Source organism: Pan troglodytes, chromosome 3 (assembly GCF_028858775.2).
Source record: "Pan troglodytes isolate AG18354 chromosome 3, NHGRI_mPanTro3-v2.0_pri, whole genome shotgun sequence".
Lineage (NCBI taxonomy): Eukaryota > Metazoa > Chordata > Mammalia > Primates > Hominidae > Pan > Pan troglodytes.
Window position 1 is genome coordinate 23,271,759 of NC_072401.2, and position 22,628 is coordinate 23,294,386.

Genomic DNA, 22,628 nt, shown 5'->3' on the forward strand with positions numbered 1-22,628 from the left:
GAGTAAACTTACTCCTTCATTCAAGATAGTTGCTATTAGAGGTGGTCAGTGAAATTGGTGGGAGAGCTGGTCTATGGATTCCCTTGACCCCACTGAAGTAGCTCATAATAGAATGCATTTACTAAAATCCAACAAAGTAAATATAAGGTAAAACAATGGAACTCACAGCCTTAAAGAGTCCTGGCATGACCCAGAGGAAAAAAAAATGTTGATCTCCTCTCCCTCTGTCTGATGGTTTTCTCTGCCCTGCAGTTCACAGTGAAATACAAGGTTTTTAATTCCCATGCACATTTTCTAATCTTTCTCCCTTTCTGCTGATGCCTTTTAGGAATATTTTTGTCTTTTTAATATTCAAAACCAGAAAAGAATAACTGATATATAAAAGACAGGGAGGTCAAATAAGGAGAGATGCTAGTTGGCATGTCACTGTCAGTCACATGCTCAGTGCAAGGCACCTGTCTAGAGTTCCTGTGTCACCTCATTTGCCATGACCACCTGCAGTGCTGTGATCAACAGTCTTTTAAAGCATAAGTACAATAGATAAAATACCAGCGATCCTTTACATCTTAAATTGGGCCATGAACGCTGATGAAGATTAATCAGCAAAAGGGCAAGATAGGGTCTTAGAAAGAGCATGGATTTTGGAGGCAGACAGCTGGATTTCAATCCTTTCTCTACCGCTTTTCTTTTTCTTTTTCTTTTTTTTTTTTTTTTGAGATGGAGTCTCACTCCGTTGCCCAGGCTGGAGTGCAGTGGCGTGACCTCAGCTCACTGCAACCTCCACCTCCCGGGTTCAAGCGATTCTTCTGCCTCAGCCTCCCGAGCAGCTGAGACTACAGGCATGCACCACCATGCCTGGCTAATTTTGGTAATTTTAGTAGGGGGGGGTTTCATCATATTGGCCAGGCTGATCTTGAACTCCTGACCTTGTGATCCATCTGGTTCGGCCTCCCAAAGTGCTAGGATTACAGGTGTGAGCCACTGCACCTGGCCCCATTTTTCTTAATTACTTTGAACATATTTACTTTCTTTGAACTTCATTTTCTGTGTCCATATAATGGACTTAACAGCATCACTCTTTAAGGGTTTTGTGAATAGCATGGGTTTTAGCAACAAATAAGAGCTGTTCTTTCTTCTATGTGCAAGGGAAGTATCATGTGCAAGGGAAGTATCAGGTGCCATCTTTGGCAATCTTCTCATGTTCTCCTTGAATCTGAAAAGCATTGAAAGATAGTATCATGGCTACATATTTGTTGAGAGCTTAGAGATAAAAAGAGTTTAGAAATACTGTTGATTGTGTAAGTAAATGTTCCTCCCTGCCTCCAACCTTTCCCTCCTTGCTCCCTTCTTCCCTCCCTTCCTTCCTTCCTTTCTTTCCTTTCTTTTCCTTTCCCCTCCCTTCCCCTCCCCTCCCTTCCCCTCCCCTCCCCTCCCCTTCCCTTCCTTCCCTTCCTTCCCCTCCCCTCCCCTCCCCTTCCCTTCCTTCCCCTCCCCTCCCCTCCCCTTCCCTTCCTTCCCCTCAATATGTTTCCCAAATAACAACCCTTAGTCAAAGAAGCTCATCTTTTTGCATGTTATTGATGCCATCATCAATGCCTCTAGGAAGCAACACTTACTTCTTTTATGTGTCTCCAGGTCTACCATGTAATTTTGTAGTTAAAATCTTCATTTCATCTATTGCTATTGGTTCTACATTCTTCATTTTATAGTAAAAGTATGATATCCTTCTATGACACAAGTCAAAGGCTCTTTTGATGTTGAACAAGTGGTTCGGGGGAAAAAGAATCTTAGCAGGAAAGACTCAGCCACTATATCATTGTGCATAATGATTAGGCTAAGCCATCTTATATAAAATCCATACTTAAAATCTTAACAGGTACCACTGTACACTGTTTAGAGTAAATAAATAAAAGGGTTTCAAATTTTATGTAGACTCTTAGTTTGGGAAGAGATTTGAGTGCAGTGGATCTATAATAATCATCCATTCCAAACCAGTCATTTAATTATGTGAACACTCACAGATACACATGTCTTGTTCATGGATAAGCTAATTAAAGACAGAGGTGGAAACAGCACTTGGGGCTTCAAAGTGGATCACACTGCCCAGGGCCTTGGGAGAGGTCAGTGAAAATGACACATGAACATAGTTGAAACCCCAATGTAACTCATACCTTCTCTTTAATAACTAGCTGGCAGACCCTCTTTTATTTTTCAAGATTCTATTCAAATCCCCTTTCCTTTGGAAAGTTGTCCATGAACTTCCCAGAAGGGCTAAGTGATCCCTTCCTTTGTACCTCAAGTTCTTTTTTTTTTTTCTTCTTTTTTTGAGAGGGAGTCTCGCTCTGTCACCCAGGTTGGAGTCAGTGGCACAATCTCAGCTCCCTGCAACCTCTGCCTCTTGAGTTCAAGCGATTCTCCTGCCTCAGCCTCCTGAGTAGTTGGGACTACAGGTGCGTGCCACCACACCCAACTAATTTTTGTATTTTTAGTAGAAACAGGGATTCACCATATTGGCCAGGCTGGTCTCGAACTCCTGACCTCACGATCCGCCTGCCTTAGCCTCCCAAAGTGCTGAGATTACAGGCATGAGCCACCGTGCCAGGCCCATACCTCAAGTTCTTTTATAGCTCTTGTTTCTCTGTGTTTCCAGACCAGTTCTTTTGGGTCTACTTTTCCAATGAGACCATTTATAGCTGAGGGCAGAAACTATGTGCCATTTATCTCTAAATCATCACCCTTAGCCTGGAGTCTGGCACATAATAACTGCTCAATGGATATTTGCGGAGTGATAATGAACAAACTGTGCTTCTCACATATTTGGACCAGATGTGGAGTCACAGGGCTCACTTGTGAAGGAAAGGTGCTCATATCCCCTCTGCCCCTGACATTCCTGACGAATGATGTTCAGCCTAAATGTATGTCAAATGCTCTCCTGTCTTTCCAGGGCTGCACAGTTGCATTGCTTCTTTTTCTTTTCAGGAAGACTGGAGGGTTTTGTATGCGATGTTGGAGTCTCCAGAGTTTAGGAGGAGAGATATATATCATGGCTCTTATTCTGAGGCCTATAAGGAGTTTTATTTTCTGAATAAGTATTGATCGCAGCTTACAAAATCTGCAAACCCATATAATTAAAAATAATGAGACCAATCATTTGTGGGCAGTGCATGGCTAAATATAAGAGAAGACAAATTCTTCAGGTGCCTGAGATTTTATAATTGTACTTGGTTGGGAAGCTTATTAAAGCCTTGCAGGTGCAATGTTTCCTCACAGAGTAGAGAACCTTTGAAAGATATGCATAATAAACAGAGTTTGAAATATGTTTTTATTCCAGGCCATATGGTCCTGTCTGGAGCTTTCCTGGATCTTTGGGTCAGTTCATTGTTGAAAGATGGGCTTGCAAGGACCCACCTCTCGGAGCAGCTGTCAGAGCCCTATCAGAACGAATCTGCTTTTGCATGATTATTTATTTTATGTGGCTCTCTGAAATGAGCCCAGCCCTGCTCAGTAGCTGAAATGTGCTGAGCAAAGTCTCTTCCCTGAACAGCTTGTGGCCATATCACCAAGCAGTGTCCTTCCTTGTCCTTAAAAAGCAGACTAGCGAGACTTGTACATTAGGTCAGGATGGACAGTCTGGGTGAGGTTTGCCCACCTGGGCTTGAACTTGGTGCCAGCAATATGAAAACTTACACGGTAGCATTTTAAAGAGGTATCATTGCTCTTTCTTCTCAGCTGTACTAATTTTCCTATCTCTCTCAACTCTAGGCAATTACTGTGACAGCTGTCTATAAGCACTTGAGGTGTTTTTGTGGTGTAGTGGTGAGAACAATGCTAACACAGCCTCTCCTTTTGTAACAGAGGGTGGCATTGACTCCCCTGAGAATGTCTTTTAAGAGGCATTTAATATAATTTATTCAGTATTTATTGTGCATATATATATATGTATATATACACAAATAGCAGTTATTGACAAGAGACTTGGTTTTGAAGTCCAGTGATCACAAGAAGATGTTCTGTTTCCTAACATAGAAAATGGGCAGTGAGTTGATCAGAATGGAAGAAGATTAAATCTCATATCTCTTTATGGTTATTTGAAAAAGTTGAAGTTGAATTTTGTCATCTTGGTCAAGGGGAAAATCTTGCCGTTTTAGGAAGCGTCTTTTATCTACTCTTATACTGCTGACATTATATTCAATATCATATATATTTGTAGCCATTTGTTCATTTGGACTGTATTCAGTAAGCACCTGTCCTTTACTAGCCACTGTGCTAAGACTTGAGAATGCAAGAGCCCCAGAATTCTTGCACTCCTGGAACTTAGAATCTGAAGTAGAAAACAGACATTGAAAATATAGTTAATTATGTCTTACATATGTTACAGAAAGAAAGTGAAAGATACTGAATGAATGTACATAGCAAGAAAACCTATGTGTGGTCTTTGGAGTCTACTTGCCTTAAAGGAAAAGTCTATGTCAAATTTCTTTCCTCCTATATAGGAGTCACTCTGCCTGAAACAATAACTTGTATATAGTACTAGATGCTTATTTTGGTCCATTGTCTGCTGTTATAACAGAATATCTCAGACTGGTTAATGTATAAAGAATAGAGACTTATTTCTTACAGTCCTGGTGGATGGGAAGTCCAAGATAGAGGACCTTCTTGCTATGTCGTAACATGGCAGAAGCCATCATGTAGTGAGGGTGGGGTAGGGGAGAGAGAGAGAGAGAGAATGATATAAATACCTTCCATTAGGCCCCGTCTCCCAATACTGAGGCATTCGGGATAAGTTTCCAACAAATGCTTTTTGGGGAACATGTGGAAACCATAGCATTACTTAATAAAAATTTGTGGATGTAATGGAGGAATGAAAGTAAGAAGAAGAAAGTGTAAAGATTATTTCATTAATTCAGGCTACAGTTTAATAAATTATAATTTGAAATACCTAAATTAGTTTTATGGTAAAACTACATATTTTTCTTTTGCCGCCACATTCAGTGTTGCCATTTTAAAATTTACCCATGGTAACTATTTTTCCATTTCTGGAGTCATAGAACCTAGAACTTAACTTCTTACTTGAGTACAGAAATATGAGACTCTGATATTTCTCTCCAGGGTATCAACTACTTTCTTTTGGGGATATTCTTAGGTGTCTTTGGTTGGTAGAAATGAGCTATTTGTTTTTTTCTTTTTTTTCTTTTTTCTTTCTTTTTTTTTTTTTTTTTTTTTTTTTTTGAGATGGAGTCTCACTCTGTGGCCCACGCTGGAATGCAGCGGCTTGATCTCGGCTCACTGCAACCTCCACCTCCCGGGTTCAAGCAATTCTCCTGCCTCAGCCTCTCGAGTAGCTGGGACTACAGGTGCATGCCACCACACCCGGCTAATTTTTAATTTTTTAGTAGAGATGGGGTTTCACCATGTTAGCCAGGCTGGTCTCGAGCTCCCGACCTCAGGTGATCCACCCGCCTTGGCCTCCCAAAGTGCTGGGATTACTGCCGTGAGCCACCGTGCCTGGCCAAAATGAACTATTTCTATATACAAGTAGATCAATATTCTTACGGACTAAAAAGTGGTAGCTATTTCAAAGTGTGTATCTTAGGCCTAGGGATAAAATCACATGATGGAAAATGTTTTCTTCCATCTGTACTATGGTAACCTAAGGGACTCCCAGGACCAGGGAGACACCATTCAAGTTTCAGGCTGTGCCCAGGAGAGTGCGGTGCTATTACCCCAGAATATCTGAAGCTTTCAGAGTTAACAGATCAAGAGGAAAACACTCAAGAGGACTGCCCAGAAATGCAGCCGAGGGCCAAATAGAGAGTTCTTGAGAAGCATTGGGAATCAGAGTTGGAAGTGTGGTAGCAGCCACTGAGACAGTGGAGGAGCTTTTAGGCAGTGTCATAAAGTAGAAGGACAGTGGTAAGCAATGGGGAATACCTGGTCTGAATGGATGGAGAGTTGAAATCATCAGGTTGGGACTGGAAGCAGAGGCTGGTTGTGATGGGAGACAGGGACTACCGGCAGTGGTAGTCCATCTTAATCCAGAGATTAAGATGCTGGATAAAGACTTGAAATCAATGGCCACTGAAGCCTTTGTTGTTCAGCCTGGAGATGCTGTGATTCCACCACCCAGATGGGAATAGTGAGACCAGAGTCCTATTAAAGTCATGTTAAGATGATCCCTCTTTGCTCCTTCCCTTTCTTCCTTCCTCTCTCCCTCCCTCCCTGCTTTCTTTCATTCCTTCTCCTCTCATATCTCTTTCCTTCCCTCTCCCACTTGTTCCTTCAGCAAGTGTTTACTTAGCCTCTACTATGTGCTACTTATTGTTCTCAGGGTGGGGCATATTAAAAAGAATAGATGAATATGGTCTCTTTTTCTCATGAGCCTTTCAATCTTCTGGGGGAAAATAATACAACATGAGTAAATACGTGAAGAAAACACTTAATTTTAATGGTAAGGGCCACAAAGAAAACAATACATGATGACATGAGAGAGAATGGGTTGGTTAGGAATAGAATTTTAAACTGGAGAGTTAGAAAAGACTAACTAAGGTTGAATTGGAACTAAGACCTTAATGGCAACGAAGAATCATAAAGTGATTGATCCAGAATGATCCAGGCAGATGGAAAAGCTAGTGTAAAGGCCATGAGATGGTCAAGAGCTGGCACATTCCAAGAAGAAAAAGGATCTCAGTGTCCCTGGCAAATGGCAAGTAGAGAGCAGCGCCTCATCATATAGGACTTTGAAGGTCATAGAAGGATTTTTGCTATTAGGGGTCTGGTGTTCCAGGTGCTTCTCCCACTTCCAACCACTTCATGCTCTCCACTTGGTCTAGCATTGTTCCTCCCATAGTGGCTTTGACTCTTGCTTGTCACTTCTAGTCCTTGTATTCTAGATTTGCAATCTTTCAATGTTATCCATATGGAAAGATCATGGACTTTGGAGTCAGACAGCCTTTGGTTCTATCCTCAGATTCTCCTTGTATTGGCTGTGTGACTTCTGTAAAATCATATCCATAGAAAGCATCTCTTGTGATTTTATCAGCTTAAGGATCTGGGGGTATTTCTGGCCCTCTTTCTCTGTCTCCCTTTTCCAGCCTGTCTTTAAAAGCTGGAATGCTGTAAGGCTTGTACCAAAGTCTTGTTTTCTTATTCTCTAAATTCTATTCAACATCCATGATTTCAATTACCATCTCCCCATCATTATCCAAAGTTTCCACCTCCATCTCGGACTCTACTTTGAGCTCTTTATCTGTTTATGCAATTACCTTTTCAGCTCTGTCTTTGGAGGTCAAAAAAGGTAACGTAAAGTCATCATAACCAAAGTTGGATTCATTATCTTCCCTGCCACTCCCCTGAAACTTATCTGTGTTCAATATTTTCTAATTCAGACATTGACAATATTCATTAAATTGTGCTAACTTAGCTTTCTTATCTCCTTCTGCACTGATAGTCAGTGAATTGCTAAATCTTGTTGATTTTTATCTGAATATCTCCTCTGTTGAATCCATCTGGTTTGCTCCATCTTCACTTAAGCCATCCAAGACCAACCTCTCATCATCTCCCTTGTGATTTACTGTAATCACTCCTAAATGCTCTCTTTGATTCCGTTCTTGCTACACTCAAATCTATTTTCCACAGAGGTCACAGTAATCTTTTAAAAATACAAATTAGCTAAAGTAACTCCCCTGCTTAAAACCCTTCGATTTTTTTTTTGTTGTTGTTGCTGTTGGGATAAAGATCAAAATTTTTAAAATCTTTAAAGGGAGCTGAATGTCTCAGGCACTACTTTGCGACTTTCTCCCCATAAATTTTTTATAATTTATCCTGCTGAACTGTCTTTTTTAAGTTCCTTAAATGTGTTGTGACCCCTTCCCATAGCTGAGCTTTCAGATGTGCTATTTTGTTTTCTTGGATTGCTCTTGTCGTTCTTCATCTAGTGCTGTAGACATCTGTCATGTTTTCGGCTGTCTAGCGTTTGTTGAACACATTGGTTACATTTGAAAGATATCCAGCATTATGAGTTTTGTCTAGCCAAGGTAGAGAGTGAGATTCCCCAGGTTTCTCTGGAGCAAGGGAACAGACATGTGTCCCACCAATCAGACTCATCTGTGTGTGAATTTAATTCAAGGGGAACAGCTTGACAAAGGCAAAACCTATTGTGCTGGTAAGGATGGCAGAAGAGACATCCAGCTTTTGAGAATGATAGTCCTTGTAAGGTCTAGTTTCTGGTACAGAAGTTGCCAAGATGTTGGTGTCTGCTAGGATTGCAAGAAAGTTGGATTTGGGGAGCCACATGAACTGCAGAAGCTCATGCTCATTGGGTCATTAGCAGTTGAGGCAGTTTCTTTCTTTTTTTTTTCTTTGAGAATGGAGTCTTAGTCTGTCGCCCAGGCTGGAGTGCAGTGATGTGATCTCGGCTCCCTGCAAGCTCCGCCTCCCGGGCTCAAGCAATTCTCCTGCCTCAACCTCCCAAGTAGCTGGGACTATAGGTGCCTGCCACCACTCCCGGCTAATTTTTTGTGTTTTTAGTAGAGATGGGGTTTCACCCTGTTAGCCAGGATGGTCTCGATCTCCTGACCTCATGATCCGCCCGCCTCAGCCTCCCAAAGTGCTAGGATTACAGGAGTGAGCCACCGCACCTGGCCCAAGGCTGTTTCTTTAACCAACTAGTTCTGTGGTGTGCTTCTGAGCACTGTTCCTGAGAGCTTTATTTGAGCCTGTTTTTTCAGCCCAACACTTTCTATGCTTCAATAGCCAACTTCAGCTTCTGTTGCTTACAACCGAGAAAGAGCCCTGCTGGTTAGTGCTAGGTAATCCAACTCATTTGTGGGCACTCAGCTCTAGTTTACTCCAGGAAACTGTTCCATTAGCCTTATTCTGCCACTTTTGCTGATTAGGGCAGATCTTCCACTCTCGTGTGCTGTCAAGACTCAGTATGGCATGGTGGCTTCACCTGCTGCTGCTGTTGTTACTCTGCCTGGGTTTCTATGTCAACTCTCCTACTTGCTTGATGTATGAATTTTGCAAAGGTTACCTAACCGCTCTGTGTATCAATTCCTTTACCTATAAAATAGCGACACTGATAATAACTATCTAACTCATAGGTTGATTGTAAAGACTAAATGGATGAATGCATACATGAAATCCTTAAAGTGGTAACTAAATGTTCAATAATTGTTAACTAAAATGTTCTCACATTACCCACTTCTTTCTTTTCATACTACTTTTCACAGACAGTAATTCGATACTCACAGAGTGATAATTTGATTTAGATATACCTTCCACATAAGCTGTAAATGAAGGGCTGCTTATTTTGTTCATCATTGTATTCCCAGTTCCTAGCACAACGTATATTCACTTAATGGATGTAGGATGGATGTTGCAGGATCCCAAAAACCTTGAGTGATGCCATCTCCATCTCCCAGCACACTAAAGCAGGGGAGCTTCAGCAGTATCCAGTGTTCCTGGCAGAATCACCCGAGCTCCTTGTTTTTGCTGATTATTTCTTGTGACCCACAACTGACCCGTTCTCACAGAGCACAAACCCTGTCCCAGATGCTGAACTTTCCCTCTATGCCCTGATTTCTCTGCTTCTCAGCACCGATCATTTTGTGCTGACTCTGTACCCTCTGAAAGCTGTTTGAAGCCAGATGGGAGAAAGAGATAAAACAGATTTCATTCATTGCCCTCCCAGACTCTGAGGGAAATAAAAACAATAGCAACAACAAGGTAGTTTATATTGGGTGTTTACTAGGCATTATTCATTATTTAATACGCACCACAATCCTATGAAAATGATACTATAACCCCATTTTGCAGAAGAGGAAAGTAAGTCCCAGAGGAGAAAAACAAAAGAAAGAAAGGAAAGTAGAGAGAAAGGGAGGGAACGGGGTAAGGAAGGCAGCTTTTCCAATAGAAGAGAAATTCCCTTGCTGAGAAGAAATTTCATTCCCGTAAAAGAAACTTCTCTACTGGAGGATAAGGTACTGTAAAAATAATATTGATAGAGAAGTTATAGAAGATGACCCAGAACATGAACCTAGCCTCAGATCAGCTTTAACATTTAGATTTTTTAAATATAATTCCTTTCAACTACTTGCTATTTGCAGCCTTTTCTCTCCAAAGTCTAATGTAAGTAGTAGGAATAATACTGATAATTAAGAAATCTGTGCAGTTTTTTTCTGGTTAATTGGCATTGTCCTATAAAATATTTAAAAATTAGCTTTTGGTTTTCAAAGACTCTCTTTTCAGCAAGTCATAGTTTTTGCTATTAAGAGTTCCCATCTGCAGGTGGGGCTTCCTGCACTGGGATTATTTGGGCATTTTCACAGATGTTGTCCAGCCACTGATATTCAGCTGGAGTTGGAGCGGGGGGCTTATGATGCATTTTCTATGTTTAGATCTTCCTGATGTTGTTTTATTTTTTTTTCCAATGAAAAGAGAAAACAGCCAACATGCCAATTTTCTTGTAAAAACTGTTATCCAGCTAGAGATGCCCTCCAATTGTAATGCTCTTGTGCATTTCAACCAAACTCAAAGAAACACATTTTCAAAGTGAGTGTGGGTGCAATTGCCAGAAAATTGGCTTCAAGCTGGGTCCCCGGAAGGCTTTCTTTCTCCAGCTTTGACAGGCCTTAAGAGAGGTTCTCATAAGCCCCCAGGAAGATCAGGTGGGTGGTTTGGGACTCAGAGCCCAGTTGGCAACCACTCTAAAAGAGCATGGTGCATTAGTTTCCCGTGGCTGCTGTGAGAAATTACCACAAACCTGGTGGCTTTAAACAACAGAAATTTATTCTCTCACAGTTGTGGAGGCCAGAAGTCTAAAATTAAGGTGTCAGCAGGACCGGTTCCTTTTGGAGGTTCTAAGGGAGAATTTACTCCATGCTTCTATACTGGCTTCTGGTGGCTGCTGGCAACCCTTGGTGTTCCTTGGCTTGCAGATGTATCACTCCAATCTCTGCCTCTGTCTCCACGTTGTCTTCTTTCCTGCGTGTCTTTGCCCTTTCTCTTATCTTCTAAGGACACTTGCCATTGGATTTAGGGCACACTGTCTTCCAGGATGATCTCATCTTGAGATCCTTAATTTAATTACATTCTCAAAGACCCTTTTCCCAAATAAGGCCACATTCACAAGTTTTGGGTAGACAGACTTATCCTTTGCAGGGGCCACCATTAACCCACACACATGGTGAACTGAGAGAACTTTTCCTGATCCACTGGGGATGAAGCTGGATTTCAGCTAAGCAGTGGGCTAAAAAGGCATTTGGCCCTGCTGAGCCAAAGCATCTTCTTAGTTTCTCAGTGATCGCCATACATTTCTGAAAGGAGATACGGCATTTGTCAGCAGAGGCTAACTTCTCGCTATGTCCTCACATGGTCTTTTCTCTGTCCATGTGCCTTCCTGGTGTTTATTTTACCTTGGGTTCGGCCTTCCTTATTATTTCACTTACTCTTTTTAACATCACTAGGAGTAGATAATAGTGTCTCCATTGTATTCATGAGAAATGAGAGGCTCCTTCCAGCTAGCAACTGGTGCAGCTGGGATTAAAATGTAAGCCTGTAGAGGTTCCCTTTCCAAACATGTCACCTCAGTGTTTCTGGGTTCCTAACCTTGAAGATATTTCAGGTTTGTCTGTTTTCCTTAAGCATGGTAAATGTGGTTATTGTACAGTCTGTATGACAGTTCTAATAACTGAGTGCTTTGTGGATTTGTTTCTGTTGTCTGTTGATTGTGGTTATTTATTTTTCTTTATGTCATAATTTTCCATGTCTTTCTGGTTATATATGATTATGTGCTGATGATTATACTTAAAATATTGTAGTAACTATTGGAGTTTTAGAATATACAGATCACTCTTTTCAAAAATAATTTGAATGTCCATCTGCCAGGTACTTGGGGGTACTACCAGTATGCCATCACCTCAAACCAAGATCCAGACTTTACACTTGTTGAACCACCGGGGATTAAACTCAAGACTTTCCAATGACTAGTTTGTCTCTGGCACTCTCTCACCATTACACGGAGTGTTTTATCTTTTGAGTGTGTAGTCTTCTCTGGGTGGGGTCTCATACTAGACTTCCCACCTGCTATGACTCTGAGTTTTGACATCTAGCTTTACCCCAGGAAACAGAAAAAGATTTAGATTTTCTAAGATTGGAACATCCCATCAGGCAAAAGTAGCTCTCATGTCTACCAACCTCAAATTCCACTTTCAAATTTGACTTGTTAATTCTCTACTAACTTGTCAGATTTCCATTGTTTTGAAGATTTATTTTTAAAAACTATATTCAGCCTTCTTTACTTACTTTCCTTAGGAAGGTTTCCTTGAATATTATAGCTTGCCATTAGCTAAACAGAAAAATCTAGAGGCCTATATATTTTTTCTCCCTGCTCATTCCTGGCACTTTACTCCTCTCTTTTTTTTCCTTTGTGAGGCGGCTGCTTTTTGCACTGTCCTGAATTTTTCCATTGATTCTTGACATGGCAGCTTGGGTCTATGGATGAGTGGTTTTTTTTGATAGCTTGATAGTTTTGTCACATCCACGGGTGTCTTATATATAAGTCCTAGACCATCGTGAAAACAAAGACTACCTCTGTTTATAAATTGCGGAAAAATAAATTCCATTGATGCTGAGCTTCCAATTTCTAGAGTTTTGTAATGTGACAAACACAAGCATAATTAGGATGTTTCATAAACCAGCAACTTAAAAAGATTCTGCCCCTTGTCATAAAATAATGAGTTTCTAAAATAACGTCTCTATGTATATGAGTATGCACACACGTGTAGTGAAGAATTAAATTTTGTCCAAAGAGCGGTTTGGTTTTTGCACTCAGCTTCTAAGAGGCAATCTATATCATAATTGAAAAAAATCTCTTTGTTTAGGTTGGGAGCTCATCACATCAGGAAGACCAATCACATTTAATGTGGGGGCTTTAGGTTCCTGGCATCAGTTAACCAGGAAACTGAGTTAATCCACTTGGGCAATCAATTGATCAATCATGCCTCTATAATAAAGCCCTTGTGATGGTTAATACTGAGTGTCAACTTGATTGAATTGAAAAATGCAACATTGATCCTCGGTGTGTCTGTGAGGGTGTTGCCAAAGGAGATTAACATTTGAGTCAGTGGGCTGGGGAAGGCAGACCCACCTTTAATTGGGTGGGCACCATCTAATCAGCTGCCAGTGAGTATAAAGCAAGCAGAAATTGGGTGGGCACCATCTAATCAGCTGCCAGTGAATATAAAGCAAGCAGAAAAACATGAAGAGACAAGACAGGCCTAGCCTCCCAGCCTACGTCTCTCTCCCATGTTGGATGCTTCCTGCCCTCAAACATTGGACTCCAAGTTCTTCAGTTTTGGGACTCAGACTGGCTCTCCTTGCTCCTCAGCCTGCAGACAGCCTATTGTGGGACCTTGTGATCATGTAAGTTAATACTTTATATATAAAGCGTAGTTTATATACATATATATATCCTATATACATAATATATCCTATTAGTTCTGTCCCTCTAAGAGAACCCTAATATAGCCCCCAATAAAAACTCTGTACACTAAAACTCAGGTGTGCTTTCCTGGTTGGCAATTCTCTATTTGTATTGTGCACGTTAATACCAGGAAGACAATGCATTTGACTCCCAGGGGAGTCATATGGAAACTTCATGTTTGGAACCCCTCAGGTCCTGTGCTATGCATTTATTTCTTTAGCCAATCTCTATCTCTTCCTGTAATAAATCAGAACTGTGACTATAACAGTTTTCTGTGAATTTTGTGAGTCTTTTTAGCAAATTACCAAAACTGAAGGTTTGGCAAACCCTTGATCTTGTGGTTGGTGTCACAGTGAGGACAGTCTTATGGTTGATGTTATGCCCTCAACCTTTTCAGTCTAGCTAACTGGGCAGTGCATTTATGTGTGCATGTGTGTGTGAGAGAGTGTGTGTGTGCGCGTGTGTGCGCGCATGTGTAGAGTACAACACTAGCATAGGGTTTTTTTTTTTTTGACAGAGTGTCACTCTGTCACCCAGGCTAGAGTGCAGTGGTGCGATCTTGTCTCACTGCAACCTCTGCCTCCTGGGTTCAAGAAAGTCTTCTGCCTCAGCCTCCCATGTAGATGGGACTACAGGCATATGCCACCATGCCCGGCTAATTTTTGTATTTTTAGTAGAGATGGTTTTTCACCATGTTGGCCAGGCTGGTCTCGAACTCCTGACCTCAGGTGATCTGCCGCCCGTTTTGGCCTCCCAAAGTGCTAGGATTACAGGTGTGAGCCACCGTGCCTAGCCTGCATAGGGTATTTATAATTAGAACAGCCCGAAAGAAGCTATAACATATTAGCAAGGCTTAGATACTTCTCTTACACTTTTATTTCCAACCTGCTTACTGTGAGACGTTTTCCACTGATCTTGTAGTCCAAACCCATACCCTGACTTTGTGATGCATGTCATTTTTATCCTAGTGTGCTCCATACTCACCCAAAGCTCCTGTGTTTATTTTGACTCCAACTCTGGAAACAGAAAGTGAACTCATGGAAGTGTTTTTTTTCCCCCTGGCAAGATTTAAGACCTCATAAATCATGGTGGCAAGAAATGTAATGATGGTCTCTTTTGGTTCTTGAGGAGATTGGAAGAGGGGAGGCATGCAGGTTCCAGTGTGGTTTTGTAATTTTTCCCAGTGGTGGCAAGTGAGGAAGATTCCAGCAGGCTAGTTCCTCAGTCTTAACTAAGTAATTCTCTACTTCAATGTTCCTGCAATGAAAATGCACAGACATTCACCAGTGTCACTTGGGCAGTTTAGTGCCTGCTGCGGAACTCCTGGCAGTTAACAATGAAATTGTCAAGATTTCCTTTTTGTTCCCTTCCAAGCAGGCAAGGCATCGTTTTTGTCCAGTGGTTTAGCACATGAATCAATCCTTTTATATGTGATCAGTGGGACCATGTGTGTTTTCAGAAACTGTCTGGCTCTATACCTGGCAGGGTTTCTTGTTGGGCAGTGGTTCTGCAAATGAGAAAGAAAATATGCAAATTCTCACATGTCCCCAGGTTGAATTACAAGGCAAAAGAGACTATTGCTTTCTGGCCTGGTATTTGGCTTTGAGATAAATATATATATATATATATATATATATATATTTTTTTTTTTGAGTTGCAGTCTCACTCTGTTGCCCAGACTGGAGTGCAGTGGCATGATGTCGGCTCACTGCAACCTCTGCCTCCCAGGTAAAAGTGATTCTCCTGCTTCAGCCTCTCAAGTAGCTGGGACTACAGGTGCCCACCACCACGCCCAGCTAATTTTTGTAATTTTGGTAGAGATAGGGTTTCACCATGTTGGCCAGGCTGGTCCCGAACTCCTGACCTCAGGTGATCCAGCCACCTCGGCCTCCCAAAGTGCTGGGATTAAAGGCATGAGTCACCACGCCTGGCCAGACCATTTTGATTCTTAAAGATATGCCATCAAGTACTTAAACTGGGTTCTTAAAAAAATAAATTATATAAAACATTGATATTTCCAGATTATAACTGACATAGCAAATGTGGACAGGTAGGAGAAAAAGGGATATCTAGTAATGCTTTTATTCCCGCACAGCTTAATGTGCTTATTGCTATATTTCTTATTTCTCAACAATATTTATTTAAAAAGAGCTAATATGTAAATCTGTACAACCACTATGGAGTACAGTGTGGAGGTTCCTCAAAAAACTAAGAATAGAGCTACCATCCAGCCATCCCACTGCTGGGTATGTACCCCAAAGAAAGGAAATCAGTGTATTGAAGGAATATCTGCATGGCCATGTTTGTTACAGCACTGTTCACAATAGCCAAGATTTGGAAGCAACCTAAGTGTTCATCAATCAATGAATAGATAAAGAAAATGTGGTACATATACACAATGGAGTACTATTTGGCCATAAAAAAGAGTGAGATCCAGTTATTTGCAACAACATGGATGGAACTGAAGGACATTATGTTAAGTGAAATAAGCCAGGCATAGAAAGACAAACTTCACATGTTCTCACTTATTTGTGGGAGCTAAAATTTAAAACGATTGAACTCATGGAGATAGAGAGTAAAATGTTAGTTACCAGAAGCTGGGAAGGGTAGTGGAGGGTTTGTAGGAGGGGGCAAAGTGGGAATGGTTAATGGTTATAAAAAATAGAGAGAATGAATAAAACCTAGTATTTGATAGCACAACAGGGTGACTACAGTCAATAATAATATAATTGTACATTAAAAAATAATTAAAAGTATAATTGGATTGTTTACAACACAAAGGATAATGCTTAAGGGGATGGATACATGAGATACTTCGATATAGACATGCAATGTGTAATAATAACATCATGATAAATCACGTCAGTTACCGTGTGGTTGTGGTTGGTGTCACAGTGAGGACAGCCTTATGGTTGACACTGTACCCCGTGCCATTTACCATGATGTGGTTATTACACATTGCATGGCTATATCAAAATATCTCAGGTACCCCATAAATATATACACCTACTATGCACTCACAAAAATTGAAAATTAAAAAAAAATTAAAGGAGTCAATCCAGCTTGGCTTAATTCCTGCCTCAAGGCTATTTATAAAAAACTCTCTAAGCAAAGCAGATCTTACGCCTCCAGGCACAAATGTTGAGGGGGTTATACGTCAGACTGTTGGGGGCTTTTTGTCTACGGAATATCCATAGAAAAAAATTCCAAGAATGTTTGGAGAGCAACACATGTGTAGTGGAATATAGATATAGTGCTTTTAAGAGACCTGAAATACAAAATGGACACCAATGAAAAAATTAAAGGTTAGGTATTATTTTGCTGAATATTTAGAGGAGTCATTTTGGTTGAAAGCAATCTCTGAAACAATTAAAATATGATTTAGTATATGAATGTTTATTCTCACCTAGCTTATTTAGACATATATCCACCTTATAAAGCAACTGGCCTTTTCATTTAATTTCTCTACTGATAAATGGATATTTGGTGTTTTAGGAAGTGCATCCCATAGGTTGGGTTTATTTATTCTGGTTTTAAAAAAGAAAATGCGCAATGCAAGGACTCACAAGACCTCAGAGTTTTGCCAAGCTTAAAATGCTAAGAAAATGTAAGCTAAATTCCCTGAATAAAGTGATGGAAATCAGTGTGAAACTATGTGGAGAATAGTTATATGTGTTGAATCTACATTTTGATGTCTTAACATGGAGTCTGTGGATGGGCTTCTGGGCATCCACAAATAAAATCATACCAAATATTTATGAATGTATACACTTAGTGGAGAGATGCTCCATTGCTTTGGCTCTTAAAGGGCTTAAGCACCATTTTGAGTTTAGATATGGGGCAAAGAGGATGTGCTATGGATGGAAAGTTTTGTCCCCCCCAACCCCGCACAAATTCATATTGACACCTTAGCTCCCAGTATCCCAAAGGTGGGGCCTTTGGGTGGTGATTAAGTCATGTGGATGGAGCCCCCATAAATGGGATATGTGCCCTTATAAGAAAAGTATGAGAGAGCTCCCTGGCCCCTTCTGCCATATGAGGACACAGCAAGAAGACACTCATCTGTGAACAGGATACAGTCCCACACAAGACAGCAAATCTGTTGCCACCTTGATCTTGGACTTCCCAGCCTTCAGAACTGTGAGAAATAATTTTTTTCTTTTTATAAGCCACCCAGTGTATGGTGTGCTGTTATAGCCACCCTATCAGACTAAGAGAGGATGCCATAGCATTTCTGTACTCCCTCGGTCTAGGATATAGTCATGGCTAAAGCTGCGTGCTGACCCTTGACTCTTTTCATTTTGGAGGCTCTGTCTCCAGAATTATAAGACATGTCTCAGTTTGACCATGGGGACAGCAGGTAAGCTCTGAGGCTTCCTCAGGCATGCTACTGTTATCTCTTCCAATTTTCTAGTGGACTTTCTGGAATACCTGGAGGCTGTACTTAGAAACGGAACAGTGTCTTTACTGAATATCCTTCTAGGTACCAGAGAGGAACTTGTGTGTGTATCTTTGTGCCTAAAAAGTGATAGGTACTGAAAAATTGTTCATTGAGTAAATGAATGAAGTAAATTCGAAATGAATGAATTGCCGAATAATTAGAATAATATATAACAACTTATTGAATTAAGCCCCTGCTTGATTCAAGCAGAAAACTGGAAAAGGGGATTTTAAAAATAGACAAAAGTTGGATATATTTAAGGTGTACAGCATGATGCTTTGATATATGTACAGCATCGTAGAATGGCTAAATCAAGCGAATTAGAATGCATTACCTTACATACTTATCTCTTTTTTGTGGAAAAGGGGGATAGAGAACAGGTTTTGTCTTCTCCCACTGTGATCTCCTGCAGAGAAGGAGAAAGAGACCCAGACTGCTCATCAGTGATTTTGTCTGTGTTCTCATAAGGCCTTCCCAGAAATGATAATTTTCTTTTTTTTTAAATTTCAGCTATCCAACTTGATAAAGTCAATCTTCAAGTATATTGTGCGTGGTCTCTTCTGGATAACTTTGAGTGGAACCAGGGATACAGCAGCCGGTTTGGTCTCTTCCACGTTGATTTTGAAGACCCAGCTAGACCCCGAGTCCCTTACACATCGGCCAAGGAATATGCCAAGATCATCCGAAACAATGGCCTTGAAGCACATCTGTAGGCAAGATGGCTGAGAAATACAGGAGAGGCGTCTGCTTTTGGAAAGGAAATCTGCTTTGGTGATGATCTTTCAGGCAATCTCAACTTACTTCTTTAATCAACATTTAATATCAATGGATCTGTGATTAAAAGGTCTGAATATGTAATGCCTCGTGAAGTATTTAATAATGGCCTTTATTTGTATTTGGATCAATGAGGTTTTTAAAAAAAAATGGAAGAGAAAACCATTAACCTTGATTTTTGTATTGCAAAATCAGATAGACCTGGAAACATAAATTTAAATCCTTAGACATTTTTCTAGAAAAAAAATGCAAAGTTTATAAAGATGATACAACCATGATTTGCAACTGTAACAGGAGACCATTTATTATAAGCGTACCTGTTTGTGAACTTAATTACTCCGATTCCATAAGCTGTTTTTGGTTAGGTGATCCACTGCCATGTGATCCATAATTTTTCTACATAAAAAATCAAAGTTAAAAGTCACATTATACAGTTATGCATTCATTTCAACAAAATAGTGAATTGATAATCTACTTGTTAATATATTCGGCCCATATTTTGTGTGTTTGGACAAGTACATCTCCCTTTTGCCTAACGAACTTTTGAAAAATAATAAAATAATAGAATAAATTAGACTTTGAATGGCAGAAAAAGTATTTGAGTGTTGATGTTCAGTAAAAAACAGATTCCTAATTTGGCAGAGTGGTGCCAAATTAAAAGCTAAGTGATAAGCAGGGCATAATTTCCACTTTTGAATGTTTCTTTAAAGTTTAGAACCTTAAGAACCTCATGAAAAAAATACATGAAGTGAATGACCAACCTCAGTGTAAGCAAAGGTGGGGTGGGGATTTATTACCCCGGTAGTTGAAATGTCTGAGATTGGTATGGGGTTGACTGGAATTGGACATTTTACTGAACTTCCTAAGGTAGGGGTCAGGAGTAGAGGCAGGGCTCCTTCTGGCCTCCATGTCTCCCCTCCAGCAAACCCTTCACGTATGTGGAGTTTGGTCTTTCACATCCATATTTCAGTAGACTTTAGTAAGCACCTAGTTACCTATTAGACTTGAAGCTAAGAGGTTTAACTATGATCATCCCCATTTTGCAGACTGAGAAACTGAGGCCATACTGTTGTGCATCTTTCTCAAGCCATTTGGGTTCTGATTAACTGGACTTGGCACTTCCCTTGGCATCAGCCCTATTCTCACATGATGGCAAACTGTAGTTTGAGGTACCATGGAAGTCTTCTCTGCATTTTCTGAAGACAGGAACAAAGAAATAGAGGTGTGGAGTTGCCTTATGCAGGAGGAAGGGAAAATGGTTTTTTGCATGCAGCCCCCTGCTTTCCTGAGGAAACTGCACATGCTTTTGGCATTCTTGTAAGGCTTTTGGCCCTGAGCAGATGCTCTGTCATTTTTTTTCTTTTATAAACTGTGGTCAATTTCTGGATCGTTTTCATGTTCATAATCAGGGAATTATTTACAGCAAAGAAACACACTCTCAGTAACTTTGGACAGAGTGAGAAAGAAATGGTTGTAGTAGTTCAATAAATGTGGATGCACTGGGGAAAATTATATTAAGATTAAAATGGTATACAGAGGAAATTCTATTACATCTTTGCCACTGGTTTGTTATTTTTATTGTTCAATGAGACATTATCTCACAATTTGTGTTCATTTAAGAAGCACATTTCCGAATCTTATTTCATTCCTTTCCTATCCAGCCTGTCTTTTTCATTTTTACCATGTATCTTATTTACAATTTATGTGCCCTTTTGTATTATCTTGCAAGACAACTGAGTTTTCCTTTTAATTAGGATGTGCTTCGAATATTACTTATCCTACAGGGCATATTTACAAGTTTTACAACAATACAAATGAGCACTGTATTTTTGTTACCAAAACCAAAAAAATTAGTATTCACACTGTAAATAAGACGATCTGTCATGTTTGGTCTACCAGGTGAAATAAAGATTCTAGCTGCTGGCGCCCAAGCTTACTTACAGTGCTGTGGCCTTCTGCAGTTCTTTGCTGGATTTTAAAGCCCAGCTCTTTATCCTAGAGATGGATCATACAAAGGGTGCTTCCCTAATTGGTCATGTAAATTAGTATTGCCACAAGGTTAAGATGAAGGAAAAAAAAAATAACTCACCATCTAAAAACCTAACAGCCCTGCAGTATTTCAATTAATGTTATTTTTAATTACTTATATTAGCATTTGAGAACAAGACTGATTGGCTTTTGCCTGTTAAGGAAACAGAATGAAAATTCTTTAAATAGAAAAACAACAGTTGTTAATTATACTTAAAAATCCACAGATACTGTACTTAGATGTCTTGAAGGTCATCTGAGACTTGTAAAGCACATGTTTTATGTCTGTTTTATCTAAGGAGAAACCTAGGTATCACAATGATGAATTGGATCTATTTGTATTTCCTTCTCTGTTATTTTCCTCCTTTCTTTTTTAGAAGAGTATGAACACATGTTATTTACATTCTATGAATCACTTTTAAGAAATTTTTTTGACAGTTTTTATTTTAGGGCAAGTCATTTCTGAATTTCTAAAAACATATATAAAATAACAGTAGGCCAGTTTCATTTTAGATGTGTAGGGTTTTAGTTTTGCAACTCCTGGTTATATCAGGAATTATACTAGGAACACCAGGAGGAATTGTCTACCTAAGCCCTTTATCGAATGAGAAGGTAGAAGTTCTCATTAAGAAACCCATAAACTCAGAAGCTGGCAACCTTGGTATTTGGCAGTGGGATGCCAGTCAGGTTTTCGTGTTCTGGGAATTTGTGTTTGGCCTGTAGCTTTTAATTATTTTTATGAACTAGGGAATAATGAATACATTTGTAATATATTGAAAAAAACCCTCCAACACTGGCTGACCAAAAAGTAGATTTATATGATAATTCTTAAACACCAATTCTATTACTCAGTGCTAGGCAGAATGAAAATAGAATACTGAACCTTATTACTGAGAGAGCAGAGTATAATCAAAGCTGGTAGAATTAATACTGTTTAATTATTAGCAATACGCCTCACCCGGAGAACACATATTCATCACTAATCAGAATATTTTAGGCTCTTGTCTGAGGGGAGGGACATGGTAGAGAGTACAAAGCATGATGAGCCCTGAAGGATGAAATTAGGAAAAATGTGACATAGAGACATTTCATGATGGTCTTTCATAATATGGGTTATGGTGATGTGAAAGGAGAATAAACCTTATTAACTGTGGCAGTAGGTAAGATGGGGAGGTGGGGGTTGAAGTGCCAAGGTAGGGCCGGCCATAGGAAAGAACAACCCCCAACTATGTGAGTTGCTGAGTGTGTCTCGAAGAGAGTAGTAGACAAGGCCTGTGATCCCAGGCTTTCCCAGTGTCTGAATGTGATACCTGAGCAATGACCGACCTAGATGACCTTGCCGGAGTGGCTATTTGTATCTGGTATCAGGCAAATGTAATGCATCATTAAGAGTGTGGGTTCCTGAGCCAACTCACCTGGATTCAAATCCTGGCTCCGATGTTTATTATCCAAGTGACGTTAAGTAACTTACTCAAGTTTCCCATGCTTCAGTTTCCCTATCTGTAAAATGGAGATAAACTTCCTTATAAGACTGTTGTGAGAGTTAGTTAAGCTGATATATGTAACATGTTTATATCCTGAAGCATGGTAAAGGCACAGTTAGTGTCGAGCTATTATTTTAAACTCTCAAACTTGTCCACACTGAACCCTCAGCAATTCATCAATTATAGTTTGGCTTTTCCTGTTAGGGGACTATCTCTGCTTCCCACAGAAGTATCTGTTTATGAGTCTCTGTCCTGGTAAGTTGGGATTCATGTTTTGCCTGTCCATGTCTAATTCTGGTGTCAGTGGTTTTTCCTATGACCTTAATTCTCTGATGACTCTAAAAATATATGTTAATTTTCTGTTTGGCTGTTTTGCTTGTGTTAGGATGGGAGTGACAAGTTCTGAGCTCCTTAAATG

The 22,628-nt window shown here is 40.1% G+C and overlaps 1 protein-coding gene across 12 annotated transcripts in view; it reads left to right on the forward strand.

Annotated features, from left to right (window-relative positions):
* LOC461139 (cytosolic beta-glucosidase) overlaps positions 1-22,628 on the forward strand; it is a 1,143,797-nt gene that overhangs the window by 163,558 nt on the left and 957,611 nt on the right. For 8 of the 12 annotated variants that reach the window (XM_063809428.1, XM_063809430.1, XM_003950299.6 and 5 more), the window contains one exon: positions 18,435-20,248. The exons of the other annotated variants lie outside the window; for them this stretch is intronic. In XM_063809428.1, the coding sequence (XP_063665498.1) occupies positions 18,435-18,637 (203 nt within the window). In that variant the 3' untranslated portion in view covers positions 18,638-20,248. Of the gene's footprint in view, positions 1-18,434; positions 20,249-22,628 lie in introns of those variants that run through there. 12 annotated transcript variants of the gene reach the window in all.